General features: G+C 44.5%; 1 protein-coding gene across 1 annotated transcript in view; it reads left to right on the forward strand.

The window, feature by feature from the left end:
* PRR14L (proline rich 14 like) overlaps nt 1-24,393 on the forward strand; it is a 70,572-nt gene that overhangs the window by 3,626 nt on the left and 42,553 nt on the right. Inside the window, exons 2-3 of the mRNA XM_025400355.1 lie at nt 6,908-7,432; nt 20,882-20,954. Of these exons, the coding sequence (XP_025256140.1) occupies nt 6,959-7,432; nt 20,882-20,954 (547 nt within the window). The 5' untranslated portion in view covers nt 6,908-6,958. The remainder of the gene's footprint in view (nt 1-6,907; nt 7,433-20,881; nt 20,955-24,393) is intronic.

Here is a 24,393-nt window from a genome sequence, read left to right on the forward strand (position 1 = left end):
GGTAATTATCTGGTATCCTCACCCAATAGGTTAATAGAAGTGATTAGCAAAGATTAAGCTGTAAATCCCTGTCTACATTTTATAGGCATGTGTTACTCACTCTTCCCTTTCACTTCACACTGAACACTTTAATGTAAAAACATTGATGGTTAAGGCAGAGAGCTGACAGCTGGAAAAATACTGATAAAACAAAAGGATAATAAACTTACCAGCTGTTTTTATTGCTGTGCATTTAGATCTTGAGAAATAATGGTTAGACATTTTAACATAAGTAATATATACTCACTGTTTTGAAAACTAAGTACAAGGCTGGGTGCAGCAGCTCACTCTGGGAGGCCGAGGTGGGAGAATCACTTGAGGGCAGGAGCTCAAGACTAGCCTGGGCAATGTAGTGAGACCCTGTCTCTACAAAAAATAAAAGTATTTGCTGGGTTCACTGCCTCGCACCTGTACTCCTGGCTGCTTAGGAGGCTGAGGCAGGAGGATTGCTTGAGTCCACAGTTTGAAGTTAAGTTCAACATGCAGATAAGTCATTGGTGATGCTTTTGTCCAAGGTGACACTGTGATATTTGCCTTATATATATATATATTTTTTTGTTTTGTTTTGTTTTGAGACTGAGTCTCCCTCTGTTGCCCAGGCTAAAGTACAGTGTCGTGATCTCTGCTCACTGCAACCTCCGCCTCCCAGGTTCCAGGGATTCTTGTGCCTTACCCTCCCAAGTAGCTGAGATTACAGGCTCCTGCCACCATGCCCGGCTAAATTTTGCATTTTTTAGTAGAGATAGGGTTTCACCGTGTTGGTCAGGCTGGTCTTGAACTCTTGACCTCAAGTGATCTGCCCACCTCAGCCTCCCAAACTGCTGGTATTACAGGCATGAGCCACCAAGCCTCACTGTAGAGATATATTTTTACATCATCCTTTTAGATTGCTCCATTGCATTCAGAAATTTAGTTTTAACGAACTTGAATGTCTTCTCAAAATCGGGTTCTGTTACTGCAGCCTTGTAGCATTATCAATATTTTGATAGATGGTGTAAGCTACTGAGCTGAAAATAAGTTTAACCTGCCACTCTAGGCTTGCCTCTAAATATCACCTCACTTCTGAACGTTCCAGCTGTTCTTGGTAATAGATCTGCAATTCTGCTCAGAAATTTGAGGACCCAGAATTAGTCCAGGAGAAAAAGGAGGGGGTGTCTGTTTTGCTTATCTAGCCAGTGTGGCTAGTCGTTTTACAGGTTGAAAATTCTTAGAATTTGGTCCGAACAGGAGTATCAAGAGATGAACCATTTTATGTGATTGTCAGTGTTGACTCTTTATGATAAAGATCTGTTTAGTAAACCTGTATTTGTGCATGACTCTATGTGGAGCAACATTTGGAACAAAATGTTGAGCTAGAGCCTTGGGGATGGAAAGGAGTAGAATTTACTAGAAACACTGCAGGGAGTTGAGTCCACAGGCTGCAAGTGCTGATTGAATGGTGAGGGGAAGTCAGATATGGTTATGGCTGGGGATTCATTCAAATCTGAGCTCCAGAATAATGATGATGTGTTTTCTGAGAAGCAACAGGATTAAGAATAAGCATGTGGCTAGTCATAGTGGCTCACGCTTGTAATTCCAGCACTTTTGGGAGGCTGAGGTGGGAGGATTGCTTGAACCCAGGAGTTTGAGACCAGCCTGGGCAACATAACAAGACCTACAAAATTATCTACAAAAAAAAAAAATTAGGCCAGGCACAGTGGCTCTCACCTGTAATCCCAGCAGTTTGGGAGGCCAAGGCAGGCTGATCACTTGAGGTCAGGAGTTTGAGATCAGCCTGACCAACATGGAGAAACCCTGTCTCTACTAAAAATACAAAATTAGCTGGGCGTGGTGGCGAATGCCTGTAATCCCAGCTACTCAGGAGGTTGGGGCAGGAGAATCGCTTGAACCCAGGAGGTGGAGATTGTGGTGAGCAGAGATCTCAGTGTTGCACTCCCACCTGGGCAACAAGAGGGAAACTCCGTCTCAAAAAAAAAAAAAAAAAAATTAGCCAGGCATGCTGAGGCGGAAGGATTACTTGAGCCCAGGAGTTCAGGGTTATAGTGAGCTGATTGCACCACCACACTCCAGCCTGGGTGACACAGCAAGACCCTGACTCTTTTTTTTTTTTTTTTTTTTTTAAAAAAAAAAAGAAGGAATGAGCATGTAAGTTTACTGAGGGCATCTTATTTATCCTTGTTTCTCAAAGCTGTTTGCATGTAGAAAGACTCAGTTATTCAATAGATTGAATGAATTGTGTTTTAAACATGGTAAGTTTTGGGGGTGCCATTCTTGCAAGTGAAATGTAGGTTAGGAATTGAGAGAAAGGTTGGGGTCAGGGTCAGGTTCCTTTTTTTTTTGAGACAGGGTCTCTCTGTGTCACCCAGTCTGGAATGCAGTGGCCCCATCTCAGGTCACTGCAACCTCTGCCTTCCAGGTTCAAGCAGTTCTCCTGCCTCAGCCTCCCAAGTAGCTGGGATTACAGGTGTTCGCCAACACGCCCAGCTAATTTTTTGGATTTTTAGTAGAGATGGGATTTTACCTTGTTGGCCATTCTGGTCTGGAACTCCTGACCTCGGGTGATCCACCCACCTCGGCCTCCCAAAGTGCTGGGATTACAGGTGTGAGCCACTGCTTCTGGTCAGGTTTTTTTTTTTAAAAGAAATTATTTTTGTTAAGATTTAATTCATATGCCAGACAATTGACTGATTTAAATTGTACCAGTCAGTGGTTTTTGGTATAGTCGCAGATATACCATCACCATAATCAACTTTAGAAAATTTTTATTACTCGAAAAAGGAACTCTGTGTCCATCAGCTGTCCACTCCTGATTTCTCCAAGAATCCCAGCCTTTTTTTTTTTTGGATGGAGTTCGCTCTTGTCTCCCAGGCTGGAGTGCAGTTGCACAATCTTGGCTCACTGCAACCTCTGCCTCCCAGGTTCAAGCAATTCTCCTGCCTCAGCCTCCAGAGCAGCTGGGACTACAGGCACGTACCACCATGCCCAGCTAATTTTTTGTATTTTTAGTGGAGATGGGGTATCACCGTATTACCCAGGATGGTCTCCCAACTCCTGACTTCGTGATCTGCCCACCTTGGCCTCTCATGGGTGTGATCCTCCCTTGTTAATAGCTGGGTTCGTAGTAAGATTTGCCAATTCTAGACATTCCTATGCAGGGGATCTTGTAATATGTGATTTTCTGTGACTGGCTTCTTTCACTTAGCATAATGTCTTCAAGGTTCATTCGTGTTGTAACATGTATTATTTCTCCATTCCTTTTTATGGTTGAATAATACTCTATTGTATGGCTGTACCACATTTTGTTTATGCATCCATCAGTTGATGGATATTTGGATTGTTTCTACTTTTTGACTATTGTGAGTAGTGCTGCTGAAGACATTTGTGTACAAATTTTTATGTGGACGTATGTTTTGTGCATATATACCTATGAGGGGAGTTGCTGAGTCTATGGTAACTCTGTGCTTAAAGGAAGAGTTTTAGGCCAGGTGCGGTGGCTCACACCCTTAATCCCAGCACTTTGGGAGGCCGAGGCGGGCAGATTACTTGAGGTCAGGAGTTCAAGACCAGCCTGGCCAACATGGTGAAACCCCATCTCCACTAAAAATACAAAAATTAGCCAGGCATGATGGCACATGCCTGTAATCCCAACTATTCAGGAGACAGAGGCAGGATAATCCTTGAACCTGGGAGGCGGAGATTGCGGTGAGCCGAGATGGCGCCACTGCACTCCATCCAGCCTGGGCAACAGAGCAAGACTCCATCCCAAAAAAGATAAAAAGGAAGAGTTTTGAGTCATCCTCATCACAGAGGCTGCAGAAAAAGATGAGGTTATCAAGAAAGTGAAGCCTAAAAAGGGAAGAATCAAGGATTAAGTTTTAAGAACACCCATGTCTGTGTGGTAGGCAGGGTCAGATGCATAAGGTGGCAGAGACCCAAGAAGGCCATCTCCTTTGAAAAATCTGCTGTTTTGCCGTATCCTTTCCTGCATTTACTCTTCAAATCTGTATGTGCTGTGACAGCTGAAAAACGGACTGTGTATGTTGTTGGGAAAGGAAAACTGAACCAAATTAAAATTGAGTACTTCCTACTTATTTTTGGCATCAAATAGCAACTCCACATTATCTCTACTAGCCTCCCCCATCCCCCACCTTACACACACACACACACAAATGGCCTAAAATCTGAAGTGCCCCTAGAAAGATCTTTATCTGGAAATAAAGGAGAAAGGGGAAGATTCTAGATCTAAAAGGGATACATTTCTCTCAGCACTGTTTTTGAGACAGAGTCTGGCTCTGTCACCCAGGCTGGAGTGCAGTGGTATGATCTTGGCTCGCTGCAACCTCCGCCTCCCGGGTTCAAGTAATTCTCCTGCCTCAGCCTCCCGAGTAGCTGGGACTACAGGCACCTGCCGTCGTGCCCAGCTAATTTTCTTTTTAGTAGAGACAGGGTTTCACCATGTTGGCCAGGTTGGTCTCTAACTCCTGACCTTAGGTGATCCGCCTGCCTGGGCCTCCCAAAGTGCTGGGATTATAGGCATGAGCCGCCGCACCCAGCCTTACAGCACTGTTTATGAAAGCTTTTCACATCCGAAATCTCATTTGATTCTCGTTCTTGCCCTATACACACAGTTTATCTCTTGGTAATGTTTTGTTTTGTTGCTTATTCATTTTTTTCTTTGAGATGGGAGTCTTGCTTTGTTGCCCAGGCTGGAGTGCAGTAGCGCGATCTCGGCTCACTGCAACCTTCACCTCCTGGGTTCAAGTGATTCTCGTACCTCAGCCTCCCAAGTAGCCTGCCACCATGCCCAGCTAATTTTGGTATTTTTAGTAGAGACTGGATTTCACAATATTGATCAGGCTGTTCTCGAACTCCTGACTTCAAGTGATCTGCCTGCCTCAGCCTCCCAAAGTGCTGGGATTACAGGTGCGAGCCACTGTGCCCAGCTTAATGTTTTGGATTTAATTTTTAAAATTTGCCTTTCTGTGTTACCTAAACATCATGGAACAGCAATCTGATTTCTTATCACTTCTGGTATTTAAGTTAGTATTATAACGTTACGCTTTTTTACCTTTGGGAAGATTCGTTAAAGTTCATCTTTTCTCTCCTTTTGTTTAGGGTTAGGGAAAGCATCAAGAATGAAAGTGTGGGTCAGGCATGGTGACTCGTGCCTATAATCCCAGCACTTTGCGGGGCCAAGGCAGGAGGATTGCTTGAGCTCAGGAGTTGGAGACCATCCTGGACAACGTATCAAAACTTGTCTCCACCAAAAAAAAAAAAACTAGCCAGGTGTGGCCAGGCACAGTGGCTCATGCCTGTAATCCCAGCACTTTGGAAGGCGAGGTGGGCAGATTATGAGGTCAGGAGTTCAAGACCAACCTGGCCAACATGGTGAAACCTTGTCTCTACTAAAAATACAAAAATTAGCCAGGCGTGGTGGCACACACCTGTAGTCCCAGCTACTCAGGAGGCTGAGGCAGAAGAATCACTTGAACCTGGGAGGCGGAGATTGCAGTGAGCCAAGATCACGCCACTACACTCCAGCCTGGGCGACAGAGCGAGACTCCGTCTCAAAAAAATAAAAAAATTAGCCAGGTGTGGTGATGTGCACCTGTCCCAGCTACAGGAGGCTGAGGCAGGAGGGTCACTTGAGTCTGGGAGAGGGAGGCTGCGATGAAGAACGATTGCACCACGGTACTCTAGCCTGGGTGACAGAGCAAGATCTTGTCTAAAAAGAAATGAAAGCTTGAAGTATCTTATCTGGCTAACCAATTTCTGCCTTGGTCAGGTCAAAGCAGATTTTTTTCCCCCCTACTTAGGCAAGATTTATTTCAAGGCCTGTAAACATTCAGACTGATCAGAATGGTCAAAGTGGATTTTGTTGTTGTGGAAACTGCATGTTTGGTACACTGAACTGGAAAAGTTACAAGTCAAGAACCCCTGGCCCTGAGTATGTGTGTGTTTTGGCTACTTGTATAGTGTAGTGTTACAAACTGCTTAGATATAAGTGTTTCAGCAAATAACCTGTTGCTACCATTCAATGTAAGAAATGAAACATTATGAACACAGTGGAAGCTCTTTCTTGATACACCTTCACCTCCATTCTCTCAGACAACCATGTAATATTTTAGGCAGGTCATATTTAACCTCCTCAGGTGTGGTGTTAGGATCTATAACAAGAAGCTGATAGCTGCCCTACTTAGCTCAAAGGGTTGTTACGAGAATCAAATGAGTGATGACTGTGGAAAACACTTGGAAAATCTGAAGATGCAGGATAAAAATCAGGAAGGATTCTGCTAACGAGCTGGTTTAGTAGTTTCTCGTGCTAGGCTGGGTAGAGAGAGCTCAAGTATTTAGTAAGCAGTAAAGGAATGGAATCCCACTTTATCCCTATCCTCCCTCAAAAAGGAAAAATCAGTATATGAAATTTTCCAGAGTCCCTCAGTATATGTTCAACAAATATTTGCTGAGTATGTACTATGGGATAGCATGGGGATATAGCAGTGAACAAAAGAGGTAAGGTTCATGCCCATGAAAACAAACAGAAAACCGTCTTTATTTTCAAATTTACATCAGGTCTATCCTTGGATGCTTCAGGCACGTCTTATTCCCATCTACATTGGCTGGCCCTTCACATTTAAATTAAGAATCGTTCATAAGACAGTATTTGAATTGAGATTAGTCAAATGCCTATTAAAGGTTAAGGTATTTATTTTTCTACAAATTCATCAAGGAGAAATTTTTGGTGCCAGATGATGCTAGCATTTAAAGTAGAACTTATTTTCTTCATTGTAGCCGGTTTGAACTGAGGCAGCCTTCTTCTAACCTATCAAGGTTTTAAACTTTTATCCCTTCCTGTGATTTGTGTCAGGGTGAATCGTTTGATATAAAAGACTTGACTCCATAATCTGCATCTGCCCTAATGCTGTCATCTGGAGTAGAGACTCAGCCAGTTCCACTTGATTCCTCCATGTCTGCCGTGGTACAGGAATTATACTCTGAACTCCCAGTAAGTGTCTCCAGAGAGCTTCATGCTGATCCTGAGCCAAGTGTGATTCCAAATGTAAAACCTGGAGCCTCAAGCCCTCTTTTAAGTCAGAGTAGGGCATTGCCCTTGGAGCTGCAGAGGACTCGTGTGGAGAGTTGTTGTGAAGAAACCTATGAAACCTTGGATCCTGGGAGTGAGCCTGGGCAATGTGGGTTAGTGGACTCCACAGCAGGAGGTTCTGTGGCATCTGGGATCTTGGATAGGGCAAAGAGAAGCAAGAGCATGGAGCCAAAGGTCTTCAGAGATCCAGGGGGCCAGGCGGAAATTGTAAGAGAACCTTCTGAGGGAGCAAAGGAAGATCCACATCAACATTCCACAGCTGCTGAAGAAAAGATTAGCCCAAGTCAGGTAAGAAATGAAATCTCCATTCCGAAGACTTGAGTGTGAATGACAGCTTTCTCTTGATAAAATACAGATGCTGACGGTTAGCTTATGATTTATTCTTGAAACATTTCTGAAATGTTGATTTTGAAGTTAACTTTGTTTTGATGATCTTTTAGAAAATTTGTGTCGTATCAGACACTTGAAGAGAGGAAGTGCTTAGTAAAAAAGTGTCACTTCTCTGAAGCAGTGACTGTATATGAAATATTGAGTCTGTGAAAATCATGTGGTATTTCAGCATTTGATGTTAAGAAATGATATAGATATACTCAGTCCTTATGTTTTGATAGGTTGGAGTGAGTATTACAGAGAAACCTTTGAAGGGAGGCCTTTTTTTTTTTTTTTTTTTTTTTAAAAAAAAAAAGCCTCGTTCTGTCGCCCAGGCTGGAGTGCAGTGGAACAATCTTGGCTCACTGCAACCTCTGCCTCCCAGGTTCAAGTGATTCTCTTGCCTCAGCCTCCCAAATAGCTGTGATTATGGCATGAGCCACCATGCCCAGCTGATTTTTTTGCATTTTTAGTAGCAGTGGGGTTTCGTCATGGTGGCCAGGCTGGTCTCGAACTCCTTACTTAAGTTATCCACGCAGCTCAGCCTTCTAAAGTGGTGGGATTACAGGCGTGAGCCACCATAACCAGCCGATGTACGCTTTAATTTATGCCCAGAGAGATTGGTTAGTTGAGACTAAGTGAACTATGATAGTGTGATGGTCTCAAAAAAAATTTTTTTTTTAAATAGAGACAGAGTCTTAGTTTGTTACCTAGGCTGGTCTCAAATTCCTCGGCTCAAGCAATCCTCGCACCTCGGCTTCTCAAAGTGCTGGGATTACAGGCGTGAGCCACTGAGCTCGGCCCTCCAAATTCTTTTTTCTTTTTTTTTGAGACAGAGTCTTGCTCTATCGCCCTGGCTGGAGTGCAGTGGTTAGATCCCGGCTCACTGCAACCTCCACCTCCCAGGTTTAAGTGATTCTCCTGCCTCAGCTTCCTTACTAGCTAGGATTATAGGTACCTACCACCACGCCCGGCTAATTTTTGTAGTTTTAGTAGAGATGGGGCTTCACCATGTTAACCAGGCTGGTCTAGAACCCCTGACTTCAGGTGATCCAACCATCTCGGCCTCCCAAAATGCTGGGTTACAGGCATGAGACACTGCACCCGGTCGGGCCTTCCAGATTCTTAAAGGAATGTACCTGCCCAGCGGACTCCCTCCACTAGATGGTTTTCTAAGCCAGGGGTCAGCAAACTTTTTCTGTCGGGGCCACATAGTAAATCTTTTAGGCTTTGCAGGTCATGTGGTCTCCTTTTTTGTTTGTTGGTTTTTTTTTTTTGTTTGTTTGTTTGTTTTTGAGACGGAGTCTCGCTGTGTCGCCCAGGCTGGAGTGCAGTGGCCGGATCTCAGCTCACTGCAAGCTCCGCCTCCCGGGTTTTTACGCCATTCTCCTGCCTCAGCCTCCCGAGTAGCTGGGACTACAGGCGCCCGCCACCTCGCCCGGCTAAGTTTTCGTATTTTTTAGTAGAGACGGGGTTTCACCGTGTCAGCCAGGATGGTCTCGATCTTCTGACCTCGTGATCCACCCGTCTCGGCCTCCAAAAGTGTTGGGATTACAGGCTTGAGCCACCGCGCCCGGCCTGTTGTTTTTGTTTTGAGATGGAGTCTCGCACTGTCTCCCAGGCCAGATTGCAGTGGTGTGATCTTGCCTCACTGCAACCTTCGCCTCCTGGGATCAAGCGATTCTCCTGCCTCAGCCTCCTGAGTTGCTGGGATTACAGGCGCCGGCCACCACGCCTGGCTAATTTTTTTGTATTTTTAGTAGAGACAGAGTTTCACTATGTTGACCAGGCTGGTTTTGAACTCCTGACCTGTGATCCACCCACCTCAGCCTCCCAACGTGCTGGGATTACAGGCATGAGCCACCATGCCAGGCCGTATATGATCTCTTTTGGAACAACTCAGCTTTGCCATTGTAGCATAAAGTGGGCAGAAGCAATACATAAATGAATGAAAGTGACTGTATTCCAGTAAAACTTTATTTATTAGCACAGGCTGCTGGCCTGAGGGCTGTGATTTGCCAACCCCTGCTCTAAACCCCCAACAAGTTCATATTCTTTGGGCTGCCTGGGCTACGCTCCCATCCTGCTCTTGATAACATCCATCATTTCTTTACACAGGATAAAGGGCAGTTAATTGTTGTTAGTAGGCTTCATACAGTGACTATGATTAGGAATGAATGAAGCATTAAGTAACATTTGAACATGATATTTGAGTTTACACTGTGATGCCCTATCTTTTGTTTTGTTTTGTTTTGTTTTGTTTTGTTTTGAGATGGAGTTTCGCTCTTGTTGCCCAGGCTGGAGTGCAATGGTGTGATCTCAGCTCACAGCAAGCTCCACCTCCCGGGTTCACGCCATTCTCCTGCCTCACCCTCCCGAGTAGCTGGGACTCAGGCGCCCGCCACCATGCCCAGCTAATTTTTTTTGTATTTTTTTAGTAGAGACAGGGTTTCACCATGTTGGTCAGGCTGGTCTCGAACTCCTGACCTCAGGTGATCCACCCGCCTCAGCTTCCCAAAGTGCTGGGATTACAGGGTGAGCCACCGCACCTGGCCGATGCCCTATCTTTTAAAAATACAGTTAAATAGGTAAAAGACTAAAGATCCCAAAGTTCCGGTTGTGTTGCTTCTTAATGTGGTGGGCTGAGTCTTAAGAAAAGTTTCTTTTTTTTTTCCCCCCCCAATTTAGGGACCTGCCACTTCAGGAGAGAAAAGTTTCTTAATGTAATATTTGATATAAAAGCATGTGTAATATGCATAAAGTATAACGAACACACATGCATATATATATTTATATATACATACATATACATACACATGCTTACGTAAGAACCAACCTAAGAACTAGATTACTATCTCCCTGTTCTTTTTTTTTGTTTTGTTTTTGGAGGTGGAGTCTTGCTCTGTCACCCAGGCTGTAGTGCAGTGGTGCAGTCTCGGCTCACTGCAAGCTCCACCTCCCAGGTTCATGCCATTCTCCTGCCTCAGCCTCCCGAGTAGCTGGGACTACAGGCACCCGCAACCACACTCAGCTAATTTTTTGTATTTTTTTAGTAGAAACGGGGTTTCACCCTGTTAGCCAGGATGGTCTCGATCTCCTGACCTCGTGGTCCACCCACCTCGGCCTCCCAAAGTGCTGGGATCACAGGCGTGAGCCACTGCGCCCGGCCTCCCTGTTGTTTTTTAAAATCATGCCTTTTCTCCCTCCCAGCTCCACCAGGTGTATATTCCATTTTGAATTGTATAAAGCCGAATGAAATTTAATTGATATAAATGTTAACATTTTGTACTTGGTTTCAAAAAGTGATCTCCACAAGTGAAAAGAAACAGAAGTACTTACAGGGAAAGGGGAAACGGAAGACCTGCATGTTTTAGCAGGTCAATTAGAATTGACTTTGTGCCAGGAAAAGCCAATTTGCTCTTAAAATAATTAAGGGAAATGTGTTATCTGGACTGAGAAGTGGTGGTCGTGCTCCTTTATGTGCTGGTCAGGCCACAGCTAGAGTATTATACTCTCCTGTTGTTGTCATGTGTGTGAGAGGTATAAAAAACCAGGAAGGCATTCATGGATAAGTATTCACACTAATGACACAACCTGACAATATGCATCTGGAAGCCAGGTCATTGGGTGTCTAACTTGTGAAAGAGAACAGTCAAGAGACGTGAGAGATGCCTTCAACAATTTAGAGGTCATTCAGCAGGAGTGGTCCTGTGGGGCACAGTTAGGCCAGTGGAAGATGTGGGGCAGCAGCAGCTCCTAATCACTCTCAGGTCACAGGACCCTTTGGAAATCTGAACACTGCAGACGTTTCAGAAAAACAGACATACCATTTGCATACCATTTCGGATTTGCAAAACCCAGGCATCCCCTGATCTCAATTTATAAGAGCTCTTGCTAGATTGGCAAAATATCCCACAGTCAAAAGACAACTGACAAATTGAGAGAACGGATTTGCAATGTGTATCAGAGATAAAGGGTCTATATCTCTAATATATGAAGAACTCTTAAATTGAGGAATGAAGAACCAAAGCCCAATAGAAAACTGAGAGGACTTTGGCCAGGCGTGGTGGCTCACGCCTGTAATCCCAGCACTTTAGGAGGCTGAGGTGGGCGGATGACGAGGTCAAGAGATTGAGACCATCTTGGCCAACATGTGAAACCCCGTCTTTATTAAAAATACAAAAATTAGCTGGTGGTGCATGCCTTTAGTCCCAGCTATTCAGGAGGCTGAGGCAGGAGAATTGCTTGAACCCAGGAGGCGGAGGTTGCAGTGAGCTGAGATTGTGCCACTGCACTCCAACCTGATGACAGAGCAAGACTCCCTCGCAAAAAAAAAAAAAAGAAAGAAAAAAATGAGAAGACTTGATAATGAACTGTGCATGTGTTTGTGTGTGTGGTGATTAAACATAAGAGATGGTCAGCCTCATGTAATTAGAGAAATGCAAAGTTAACCAGAGATACCACTTTTTTCCCTTTGATCTAAGGGTATCACTTTTTGACTATCAGATGGGTGAAAATGAAAATGTATGACAACGTATCTGGTTAGGGACACTATGAGGAAACAGACATTCTAATACATTGCTGGTGGGAATGCAAACTGATACAACCTTTCTGAGGAAGAATTTGGCAACATTTAACAAAACTGCTCTTGCCTTGACCTGTTGACCCAGTACTTCAAGGAAACCTGCCTTAAAAGATACACTTCTAGGCCTATAATCCAACCACTTTGGGAGGCCGAGGCGGGTGGATCACCAGAGATCAGGAGTTTGAGACCAGCCTGGGCAACATGGTGAAGCCCTGTCTCTACTAAAGATACAAAAATTAGCTGGGCGCAGTGACGCATGGCTGTAATCCAAGCTACTTAGGAGGCTGAGACAGGAGAACTGCTTGAACCCCAGAGGCGGAAGGTGGAAGGCGGAGGTTGCAGTGAGCCAAGATGGCACCACTGCATTCCAGCCTGGGTGACAGAGTGAGACTCCGTCTCAAAAACAAAGAGACCAGGCGCAGTGGCTCACACCTGTGATCCCAGCACTTTGCAAGGACGAAATGGATGGATCACCTGAGATCAGGAGTTCAAGACCAGCGTGGCCAACATGGTGAAACCCCATCTCTACTAAAAATAGAAAAAATTAGCCGGACGTGATGGTGGGTGCCTGTAATCCCAGCTACTTGGGAGGTTGAGGCAGGAGAATCACTTGAACCCGGAAGAAAGGGTTGTAGTGAGCCGAGATCGCACCATTGCACTCCAGCCTGGGTGACAAGAACAAAACTCTGTCTCAAAAAAAAAAAAAAAAAAATGCACTTCTAGCAGTATAATAATACATATACACAAGGTTGTTCTTTTAAGCAGTTTATAATTGCAAAATATTGGAAACAACCTAAATGCCCATATATAGGAGAGAGATTGAATAAATTATGGCATAAGGTATGTCCATACATGGAGTATTATCCAGATATAATAACGAGGAAGATCTGTATATACTGATACGGAGTGATTTCCAGGTGTGTCAGGGGTCCCCAAAACCACCTGCAGGTTTTGAGATTTGCTGAAACTCACAGGACTCAGCATTTAATTGTTCTCACAGCTACAGTTTATTACAGTGAAAGGATACAAAGAAAATCAGCAAAAGGGAAGCAGGCATAGAGCAAAGTCCAGAGGAAATCCAGTGCAAGCTTCAAGAGTCCTTTCCCAGTGGAGTCATACACACTTAACCTCCTTCAGGAACAAATTGTGACAACACATATGAACTATTGTCTACCATGGGAGTTTGTTAGTGGGTCAGTGCCCAGGGATTTTACTGGGGACTAGTTGCATGGACATCCTCTGCCTGGCACATAGCAAAATTTCCGACTCCTAGAAGGAAAGCAGGTGTTTAGCATAAACCACATTATAGTGTAGGCACAGTGAGCCACTCTTATTTAGGGAATGGTGGAAACTCCCAAACTCTAGTTCCCAGGTGCTAACCAAGCCTGACCCTGCAAGTAGACTTTTCTAAGGACAGCAGTCAGGCCTGCTCTGTTGACTCGCTTCTGTAAACTAGGATATACTGTTAAGTAAAAAATGCAAATCAATATCTATAGTGTTACCCTTTTCGTGGAAGAAAGAAGAGGAAATTAGCCTATATTGAAGTATCTGCTCGTTTGTATAAAACCTATACACAAGTACACATGGGAAGGATAGACCAGAAACTAATGAATTTGATTACCTATACTGAAAGAATGGGGGAATGGAAATGGAACAGAAAGGGTAGGAGGAACTGGCACTTCTGTAAGTACGTCTTTTGGTATAGTTCTAACTTCATACTTGAAAAATAACTAACTAGACAACGGGGATGTGACATGGGCCCAAAGCTGAATAGAAACTATAACAAGTGAGTCTTAACTGTATTACAAATGAATAACAGAACCAGTGGGGAGGGTAGCCCACATTACTTTAGCAAACACTAATTCGACTATATCCTCTTAAAGACTAAAGCCAAAAAAAATAGAAAATATTAGTAAATTTGTTTCTCACAGGGGTAGGACTTAGCCATTTCTAAACAAAATGCCTATATGTATTCTAGGATTGGGGAAATAAGTAAATATGTGTGGATAATGACAGCCAGCTTTCTCACAGAGAAATAAATTACAAAGGGGAGTTGGCAAACATGAACCCTGACCCCACGAATTGCAGTTATTGGAGTTATTAGTATGAACTTGAGGTTCTTTTTTTTTTGAGGCAGAGTCTCACTCTGTCACCCAGGCTGGAGTGCAGTGGTGCGATCTTGGCTCACTGCAACCTCCTCCCGGTTGTTCAGGCAATTCTCCTGCCTCATCCTTCCAAGTATCTGGGACTACAGACTCATACCACCACGCCCGGCTAACTATTTTTTTGTATTTTTAGTAGAGACGGGGTTTTTACTAAACCAGGTTAGCCAGGATGGTCTTAATCTCCTGACCTCATGATCCGGCCACCTTTGCCTCCCAAAGTGTTGGGATTACAGGCGTGAGCCACAGTGCCCGGCCTAACATAGGGTTCTTTTTTTTTTTTTTTTTGAGACGGAGTCTCACTGTGTCGCCCAGGCTGGAGTGCAGTGCCCAGATCTCAGCTCACTGCAAGCTCCGCCTCCTGGGTTTACGCCATTCTTCTACCTCAGCCTCCCGAGTAGCTGGGACTACAGGCGCCCACCAGCTCACCTGGCTAGTTTTTTTTTTGTATTTTTTAGTAGAGACGGGGTTTCACCGTGTTAGCCAGGGTGGTCTCGATCTCCTGACCTTGTAATCCGCCCGTCTTGGCCTCCCAAAGTGCTGGGATTACAGGCTTGAGCCACCGCGCCCGGCCAACATGGGGTTCTTAATACACACACATAGAGATGGAAATATGTGTATAAATGAGTGTATAAGATAGGGCCTAGAAGTAGCAACAGGCACCTTGTAGCAATGAGCACACCTAGTCTTGGCTCTGAATACTTTTTTCCAATAAAAGGAGACAAGATTCCTTGGAGAAATGGCTGTTCCAGGACAGGAGAGGGGAAAACGCAAGATGTGCCTAGAACAATTTGTGACTAAATGCTCAGAAAATTTTGGGGATATATCAGAAGGACACAGCAGCTAACTTGAAGGGGCTCCCAGTGGCCAAGTATGGGATGGTTTGAGCTTAAAATAAGTGATAGTGATGAATTATTTGACACTTACTTTTGCAGCAACCTATAGTACCCGTAGAATAAAACAAATATCCATGAGCCCGTTTGCTGATTTTCTTTGTATCCTTTCACTGTAATTGAATTAAAAGTGAGAAAAGAAAGGTCTTACAGAATTCCAATTAATAAATATAGATGGAATGATGGAAATAGAAAAAGCACTGTTTGGCAACCATCGCAATAATAATTATCTCAAGCAGGAATCATTAATGGATGTTAAAGCTAGTGGCTAAATGTTTGAGAAACAAATGTTTACATAGTCTCGAAGTATTTCCCTACAAGATATTTATTAGTTACAAAGGTGGAATAGTAACTTCGCAGTAGAGAAACCTGGCAGAATCCACCCAAACCAGGTGATGGAAGTTTGCCCCCAGGAATGAGGCACTCTAACACCATGATAGGACAGTGCCTCCTGATAGGACACTGCCCCCAGTAGGACACCATGAGGAGAACCAACACCACTTCTGTGGTATTCTTTTTTTTTGAGCCGGAGTCTCACTCTGTAGCCCAGACTGCAGTGCAGTGGAGCAATCTCAGCTCACTGCAACATCCGCCTCCCAGGTCCCGCTTCAAGCAGTTCTGCTTCAGCCTCACAAGTAGCTGGGATTATAGGCACGTGCCACCATAGCCAGCTAATTTTTGTATTTTTAGTAGAGATGGGGTTTCACCATGTTGGTCAGGCTGGTCTTGAACTCCTGACCTTGTGATCTGCCCGCCTCGGCCTCCCAAAGTGCTGGGATTACAGGTGTGAGTCACAGTGCCTGGCAATTTTTTTTCTTTTCAGACAGCATCTCATTCTGTTCTCCCAGTGCAGTGGCATGATCTCGGCTCACTGTAACCTCTGCCTCCTGGATTCAAGCGATTCTCTGCCTCAGCCTCCCAAGTAGTTGGGACTACAGGTACATGCCACCATGCCCGGCTAACTTTTGTATTTTTAGTAGAGGCGGGGTTTCACCATGTTGGCCAGGCTGGTCTCGAACTCCTGACCTCGTGATCCACCTGCCTCAGCCTCCCAGAGTGCTGGCATTAGAGGAGTGAGCCACTGTGCCCGGCCTTTTTTTTTTTTCCCCAAAGACAGAGTCTCACTCTGTTGCCCAGGCTGGAGTGCAATGACACAATCTTGACTCACTGCAACCTCCATCTCCCAATTTCAAGTGATTCTCCTGCCTCAGCCTCCAGAGTAGCTGGGATTACAGGCATGTGACACCATTCCTGGCTAATTTTGTATTTTAATAGAGATGGGGTTTCACGGTTTCACCATGTTGGTGAGGCTGGTCTCGAACTCTCAACCTCAGGTGATCCACCCACCTCGGCCTCCCAAAGTGCTGGGATTACAGGTGTGAGCCACTGTGCTCGGCCAGAAATACGCAGTTCAGTCACATTAAGCACATTTATAGTGTTGTGTAACCATCACCACCATCCGTCTCCAGAACTTTTTTCATCATCCCAAACTGAAACTCAGTAGCCATTAAATTGTAACTCACCATTCTCCCCTCACCCCATCTGTGACAACAACCATTCTACTTTCTGTCTCTATGAATTTGACTACTATAGGTACATCATTCAAGTGGAATCATATGGTATTTGCCCTTTTGTTACTGGTCGTAATATTTTTAAAAGTTAAATATTCCAATCATGAAACAAATATTTCAATAATGAGAAGGTAAACCAGTAAAAAAAAATTATTTTCTGTCTTAGGATCGTATCCAAAAGGTATTAAAAACTTGTAACTAAGGTGGCTCATGCCTGTAATCCCAGCACTTTGGGAGGCCAAGGCTGGCAGATCATGAGGTTGGGAGATCAAGACCATCCTGGCTAACACAGTGAAACTCCATCTTTACTAAAAATACACACACAAAAAAAATTAGCTGGGCGTGGTGGTGGGCGCCTGCTGTCCCAGCTACTCCAGAGGCTGAGGCAGGAGAATGGTGTCAACCCGGGAGGCGGAGCTTGCAGTGAGTAGAGATCATGCCACTGTACTCCAGCCTGGGCAACAGAGCGAGACTTCATCTCAAAAAAAAAAAAAAAATGCTTGTAACTAATAATTTTGGGATTTGATCAAGATCACCCTGCTGTTGGGGAGGGGAGAAGAAAGGCAGTAAAGGAGAGTGAACTGTCTTAGAACAGGCACGGTGGAAGGGACAGCTGCAAGAGCCAAGCTGAATTGTGAAAGAATGTATTCAGTTCTGAACTCCACTCTCGTAAGAGGAAGGTCAAAATCTGTCGCGCATACAAAAGTTACTAGCCAGGATGTGGAAGAGATTGGTCTTATTTAAGAACTGTGCACCAAAGATATTCAGAGATGGGCATGTGACATCCCACCTGGATGATTTAGCATTGAGAACTCTATACCATGCTTGATTTTTATTGTTTGTTTGTTTTTGGCATTTACATATAAGCTATAGAGTGTTAAACTTTTTACATATTTTTTTCCCAATAATGATAGATCCACCTGGGTTGAATATGTTGTAAACGCTTTGTTTCTAGGATACATTATTTGTGTTCAACTCAGACACAGAAAATGTTCTGAATTGTCTTTTTTTTTTTTTTTGGAGATGGAGTCTACTCTGTCACCCAGGCTGGAGTGCAGTAGCGCAATCTGAATTGTCTTTTAACTATAACATACAAAAGCCTAGTATATGTTTTTCTTTTTGTTTTTTGTTTTTGTTTGTTTGTTTGAGATGAAGTCTCGCTCTGTCACCCAGTCTGGAGCTGTGGCGTGATCTCAGCTCACTGCAACCTCCGCCTCCTGGGTTCAAGCCTTTCTCCTGCCTCAGCCTCCAGAGTAGCTGGGATTACAGGCATCCGCCACCACACCGAACTAATTTTGTATTTTTATTAGAGACAGGGTTTCTCCATATTGGTCAGTCTGGTCTTGAACTCCTGACCTCAGGTGATCCGCCCGCCTCGGTCTTCCAAAGTGCTGGGATTACAGGTGTGAGCCACTGCCCCTGGCCCTAGGACTCTTAACTTTAGGAATCCTGAAAGTTAGAACATTTAGCTGATAAAATATTGTAGAAAAAGGAAATTACGTCTGATACATTTCTGCTAGTGTTCATCATATGATTGACTGTTTGGAGGAGGTGGAGGACGTTACAGAGGTTATCACGTTACACGTCCATTGCATCCAAGTAGGTTGTTCTGTTGCCCTCATCTGTATTCAGGAGCCCAGACTAGCAGGGCTCCCACTGGATCTGGAGGTTGCACACCACCATGGTAAGGCTGTTGGGGGAGGTCTCTCACATTTGACCTCAGCCCACACTCTTTTATTTTTGATTCATTCAATTTTTTTTTTTTTTCTGAGACAGCGTCTCTCTTTCTCTGTTGCCCAGGCTGGAGTGCGGTGGCACGATCTCAGCTTTCTGCAACCTCCTTCTCCCGGGTTCAAGTGATCCTCCTGCCTCAACCTACCCTAGTAGCTGGGATTACAGGCACACACAACCATGCCCAGCTAATTTTTGTATTTTTAGTAGAGACAGGGTTTCATGACGTTGGCCAGGCTGGTCTCAAACTCCTGACCTCAGGTGATCCACCCACCTCAGCCTCTCAAAGTGCTGGGATTAAAGGCGTGAGCCACTGCGCCCGGCCCTGATTCATTCAATTTTGATTATATTTCAGATTAACACAAACCCTGTAAAGTCTCCAGCCTTTCTGTGAGGAATAACTTGTTTTTCTTAACTCAGAACCTTTTAAGAGAAGTCAGTCAGTCAGGGGGGAAGTCTCTCTTTCACTGTTAAGAATTGTGGCTAATCGGCCGGGCACGGTGGCTCACCCCTGTAATCTTAGCACTTTGGGAGGCCAAAGCGGGTAGATTGCCTGAGCTCAGGAGTTCGAGACCAGCCTGGGCAACAACGGTGAAACCCTGTCTCTACTAAAATACAAAAAATTAGCCGGGCATGGCAGTGTGTGCTTGTAGTCTCAGCTACTCAGGAGGCTGAGGCAGGAGAATCGCTTAAACCCAGAAGGCAGAGGTTTCAGTGAGCAGAGATCGCACCACTGCACTCCACCCTGGGCAACAGAGCAAGACGCCATCTCAAAAAAGAAAAAGAAAAGAAAGAAAAAAAGAATTGTGGCTAATCGAGGAAAAGGAACATGGGCGAAACAGCGGGCTTGGCTCTCCACCAGGATATTTTGGGGCCTCCAGCTAGGGGCACCTTAGAGCCACAGGTGGGACAAAGCAAAATCCCACCAACCCCTCTGGGGCTGGAGCCAGTAAGGTTTCATTGCATTAGCTCACCAGAGACCTTTGGGATCTGTAGGAGCCTGTATGTCACTGACCTGTGCTGTCACTTTACAGAGGCTCCGGTAGCCTTGGAAAAGCTTATGGAAGTCATTCCACACACATGCCAGAATCTGTCGGTGACAGCTCTATTGGCTTTTTTCACAGAATGGGATGGATAACAGGTGTCTACCGTCTCATGAAGAATGGAAGCTTCTGCTCATGGAGTACCCTGACCTGACTGGGTGTCTTGCTGGGTGTTTTGTGTGGTTTCCATGTATTCTTTCACCCTCTTGTAAGGTTGCTGTCAGCACCATGTAGTTAGTAGATGAGGGTCCTTGGGTTGGAACAGAACTCAGTCACTCTTGCTTTTCCATGAAGTGTTAACTTGAAATAATATTTTAAATAGCATCTATTCTCACACCTCAGACATTCAGCCTGAGAACTGGAAAAGCAGAGAATAATAACATTTGGGAGAAAGGATCAAATATAACTACAGATAAATATTTTCTTGGCCAGGCGCAGTGGCTCATGCCTTTAATCCCAGCACTTTGGAAGGCTGAGGTGAGCAGATCACTTGAGGTCAGGAGTTTGAGACCAGCCTGGCCAACATGGTGAAACCCTGTCTCTACTAAAAATATAAAAATTAGGCCAGGCACGGTGGATCACGCTTGTAGTCCCAGCACTTTGGGAGGCCGAGGCAGGTGGATGACCTGAGGTCAGGAGTTCAAGACCAGCCTGGCCAACATGATGAAACCCCATCTCTACTAAAAATACAAAAATTAGCCAGGCATAGTGGTGGACGCCTGTAATCCCAGATACTTGGGAGGCTGAGGCAGGAGAGTTGCTTGATCCCGGGAGACGGAAGTTGCAGTGAGCTGACGTGGCGCACAATCTTGGCCCACTGCAACCTCTGCCTCTAAAAAAATTTTTTTATACCTCTGTTACTGTCACAACTTTAAAAAGTTTTCAGGCTCAAATTCTAGATAAGGAGAAATTTTTATTGTTTGCACTTAATTAAATTTGAGGTTTCTTTCAGTGCCCGATCCTTGTGACTGCTAGCTAATTTCCCAAAGTCATAAAGAAGTCTCTCAAAAATAACTAATATTCAGCCAGGCATGGTGGCTCACGCCTGTAATCCTAGCGCTTTGGGAGGCGGAGGCGGGCGGATCACTTGAGGTCAGGAGTTCAAGACCAGCCTGGCCAACATGGTGAAATGCTGTCTGTAGTAGAAATACAAAAATTAGCCAGGCGTGGTGGCGGGTGCCTGTAGTTCCACCTACTTAGGAGGCTGAGACAGGAGAATGGCTTGAACCTGGGAGGTGGAGGTTGCAGTGAGCCAAGCTTTCGCCATTGCACTTCAGTCTGGGGAACAGAGCAAGACTCTGTCTCAAAAAAAAAAAAGGGAATAATATTCATGAACTCAGAATCTTCTGAATCCCCCTTGACCGCTGGATTTTCTTACTGTAGGAGGATCTCCTGATGCAGTCCAGCGAAGAACTTTTACATGTGGACCTTCCCGAAGATTTTCTAAGGAGCAAAGGTATTTATTTCTCTCAAATCTCTTCCTTTATCCACTTATCCGTTTCTGTTTTGCATTGAGAATATAAGGGTTATAAGTCCCTGCCTTGTAAGATGTACTTAATCATAGAAACTGTAACTTCGCCATAGATTGTATCTTAGTATTGCCCTTGGACATACTTGCACAGTGCACTGCAGCCTCAACCTCCTGGGCTCAAGCAATCTTCATACCACGGCTTCCCAAGTAGCTGGGACTATAGGCGCGAGCCACCATGCGTGACTAATTTTCTATTTTGTTTGTCTTTTTTTTGTAGAGGCAAGGTCTCCCCATGTTAACTAGGCTGGTCTCGAACTCCTGGGCTCAAGTGATCCTTCTGCCTCTGCCCCACAAAGTGCAGGATTACAGGCATGAGCCACCACACCCAGCAAGTCCCTTTCTTTTGAGTGTGTTGAACCTTTATTGAATTTTATATCATCAAATATACTGTATTTGCCTGTTTAGAAGGGTTAACTGGGACAGAGGAGACATGTACCCACTATAGTTCAGCATATAGTAGTGTATCCTGTTCTTGTTCTGTGGGGTCAGGGATGAGAGAAAATGTTTACTCCAGGTCACCTTGAGCATTTTCAAGGCAGTTTCATTACCTCTTTTTGCTTCTCAAAACAGTGGTTGGGTATAGAGATCTGAGATTATTACTTTCAGATTGGTTGGTTGATTGAGGAGAAAGCTGAGGTCCAAAAGAGAGTAGCTGAGGTAAGGTTCTCCTCTTCTCACCCCAAGGCTAAAAATAATCTTAGATTACTTTAGAGAGGACTATGTGTCAATTAAGGCTAATCTAGAATCATCAGGCTGGGCACAGTGGCTCACGTCTGTAATCCCAGCACTTTGGGAGGCCAGGGTGGCAGGATTGCCTAAGTCCAAGAGTTTGAGACTAGCCTGGGCAACATGGCAAAACACCTTATCTACGAAAAATGCAAAAATTAGCATGGCAGCACACACACCTGTGGTCCCAGCTACTCGGGAGGCTAAGGCAGAAGTATCACTTGAGCCCTGGGAGGTTGAAGCTGTAGTGAGCCATGATCACACCACTGTACTCCAGCCCGGGCAACAGAGCAAGACCCTGTCTCACTAAATAAATAAATAATCTAATATAATCAGAACCTCACAGAGAGAAGATAAAGTGAATACGCTAAGTCAGTGGTCCCCGACATTTTTGGAATCAGGGCCCTGTTTCATGGAGGACAGTTTTTCCACGGATCCGGCGGGGTAGATGCTTTCAGGATGATTCAAGTGCATTGCATTTATTGTGCACTTTGTTTCTATTATTTCATTATAATATATAATGAAATAATTATACAATTTCCCATAATGTAGAATCAGTGGGAGGCTGAGCTTGTTTTCCTGCAACTAGGTGGTCCCCTCTGGGGTTGATGGGAGACCGTGACAGATCATCAGGCATTAGATTCTCATAAGGAGCTTGCAACCTAGATGCCTCACTTGTGCAGTTCACAATAGGGTCCACACTCCTGTGAGAATATAATGCTGCTCTTTATCTGACAGGAGGCAGAGCTCAGGCAGTAATGCAAGCATGCGGAGCACCTGTACATGCAGATGAAGCTTTGCTCACTTGGCTGCCGCTCACCTCCTGCTGTGCAGCCCAATTTCTAACAGACCAAGGATGGGTACTGGTCCATGGCCCAAGGTTGGGGACCTCTGCATTAAATTATATTAACATTTTGTTACTGTGATAAAACATCAGATTTGACTCTTAGCTTCTTGGCAGCCTGGACAGAAAAGGAAGCACAGATCTTTCTTATGAAAAAGGACATTTGTCCCAGTTTATCACCCTGCTTCCTGCTGCTACAGATTTCCTCTGTGGCTCAAAGGCTTGACTATCCAGTGTAGATTAAAGGACGTTCCTCCGAAGATGAGAAATGTTGTTTTGTACATAAATCTCACCCTGTTCTTGTCTTACTAGGGATGCAGTTTAGTGACCCCCTAACCCCACCCTCAAGATCTTTTTAGTGGGGCTCCAGTGTTGCTATATTCTGTCTTTAGTATATTTTCACCCACATCTTACCACAGAATTTACTGTCTGTTGAACTACACTTTCACTTAACCACTGAACTGACCTTTTAAACAGGAGAACCAGAGTTATTTTCTGCTTGGAAATCTGCATTATCAAAATTACCTGGCTGCTCTCCGCCTAAAAAGCTGGTCCACATTGGACCTAGATAAGATGAACTCTCCTGAGTAATGTTTGCAGCTAAATTACTCTGTGACACTTTTCTTCAGCTTCTAGTATCATGCTTATCTAATGACTTAAATTGGTAAAATATTTGATATTTTTTCCTCCTGCAAACCCATGGATAAGGGTTTCAGTTTGGTATAGGGGAACTTGAAATCAGCAGCTCTACTAGAGTTTTTAGCAGCAATGGCCTAGTTCATTCTGTCCCCCAGGAACCTTCCAGGGTATTCCTGTGTTGCACATGAGGAAGCAAGCTCAGCTGTCCAAAGTCACAGCCAGTCATAGCAAGCCAGAGAAGAAGGTTCTATGGAGACAGGCCTGTGAAGATGTTGAGTCCTGAGAGCGTGAGCAATATATGCTATCACCATGGATTTGATTTAAATAGACCCACATGCTCTTCTGTAGTGTGACCAGCATTTCAGCTTGCTCTACCAAGGTCAGGCATCTGCTACTTTATCTTTGCTATGGAATTAAGAACTGAACGATGCCAGCCGGCTGGGCGCAGTGGATCCCAGCACTTTGGGAGGCCGAGGCGGGCAGATCATGAGGTCAGAAGATCGAGACCATCTTTGCTAACACAGTGAAACCCCATCTCTACTAAAAAAAAAAAAAAAAATTAGCTGGGCGTGGTGGCAGGCGCCCATAGTCCCAGCTACTCGGGAGGCTGAGGCGAGAGAATGGTGTAAACCTGGCAGGCGGAGATTGCGCCACTGCACTCCAGCCTGGGGCAACAGAGCAAGACTCCGTCTCAAAAAAAAAAAGAAGACCTGAATGATGCCTCTTAGAAATCAGGCTTGTCTCCAGGGCTCCAGCTGCCAAAATCTTCGCTCTGCCCCAGATTTAAGTTTTCTTTCTTTTTTGTTTTTTTCTTTCTGTCACCTATATGTAATAGATGATTGTAAGCTATAGGCACAATCATATGTCTGCTGCCTCTCAATTAGGTAAAATGGCAACAGATTGAACATTTTAAAAGGACTTCTGTAATAACCAGAAGGAGCCTTTAATTGGTAGGATGCAGTTTTGCCTATCATTTCTTATTTCTTGATTGCTGTAGGGCAGACACATGAGAAGTGGGCATGGGGGAGCAGTGGTGGGAGTATTTGAGTTGAGTGGCCATCTCACAGGGGAGATCTTCTCCATTAGGCATTCTTTTTTTTTTTTTTTTTTTTTTTTTTTTTTTTTTTTTTGGGGGGGGGTTTTTTTTTCCCCCCC

Source organism: Theropithecus gelada, chromosome 10 (assembly GCF_003255815.1).
Source record: "Theropithecus gelada isolate Dixy chromosome 10, Tgel_1.0, whole genome shotgun sequence".
Taxonomy (NCBI): Eukaryota; Metazoa; Chordata; class Mammalia; order Primates; family Cercopithecidae; genus Theropithecus; species Theropithecus gelada.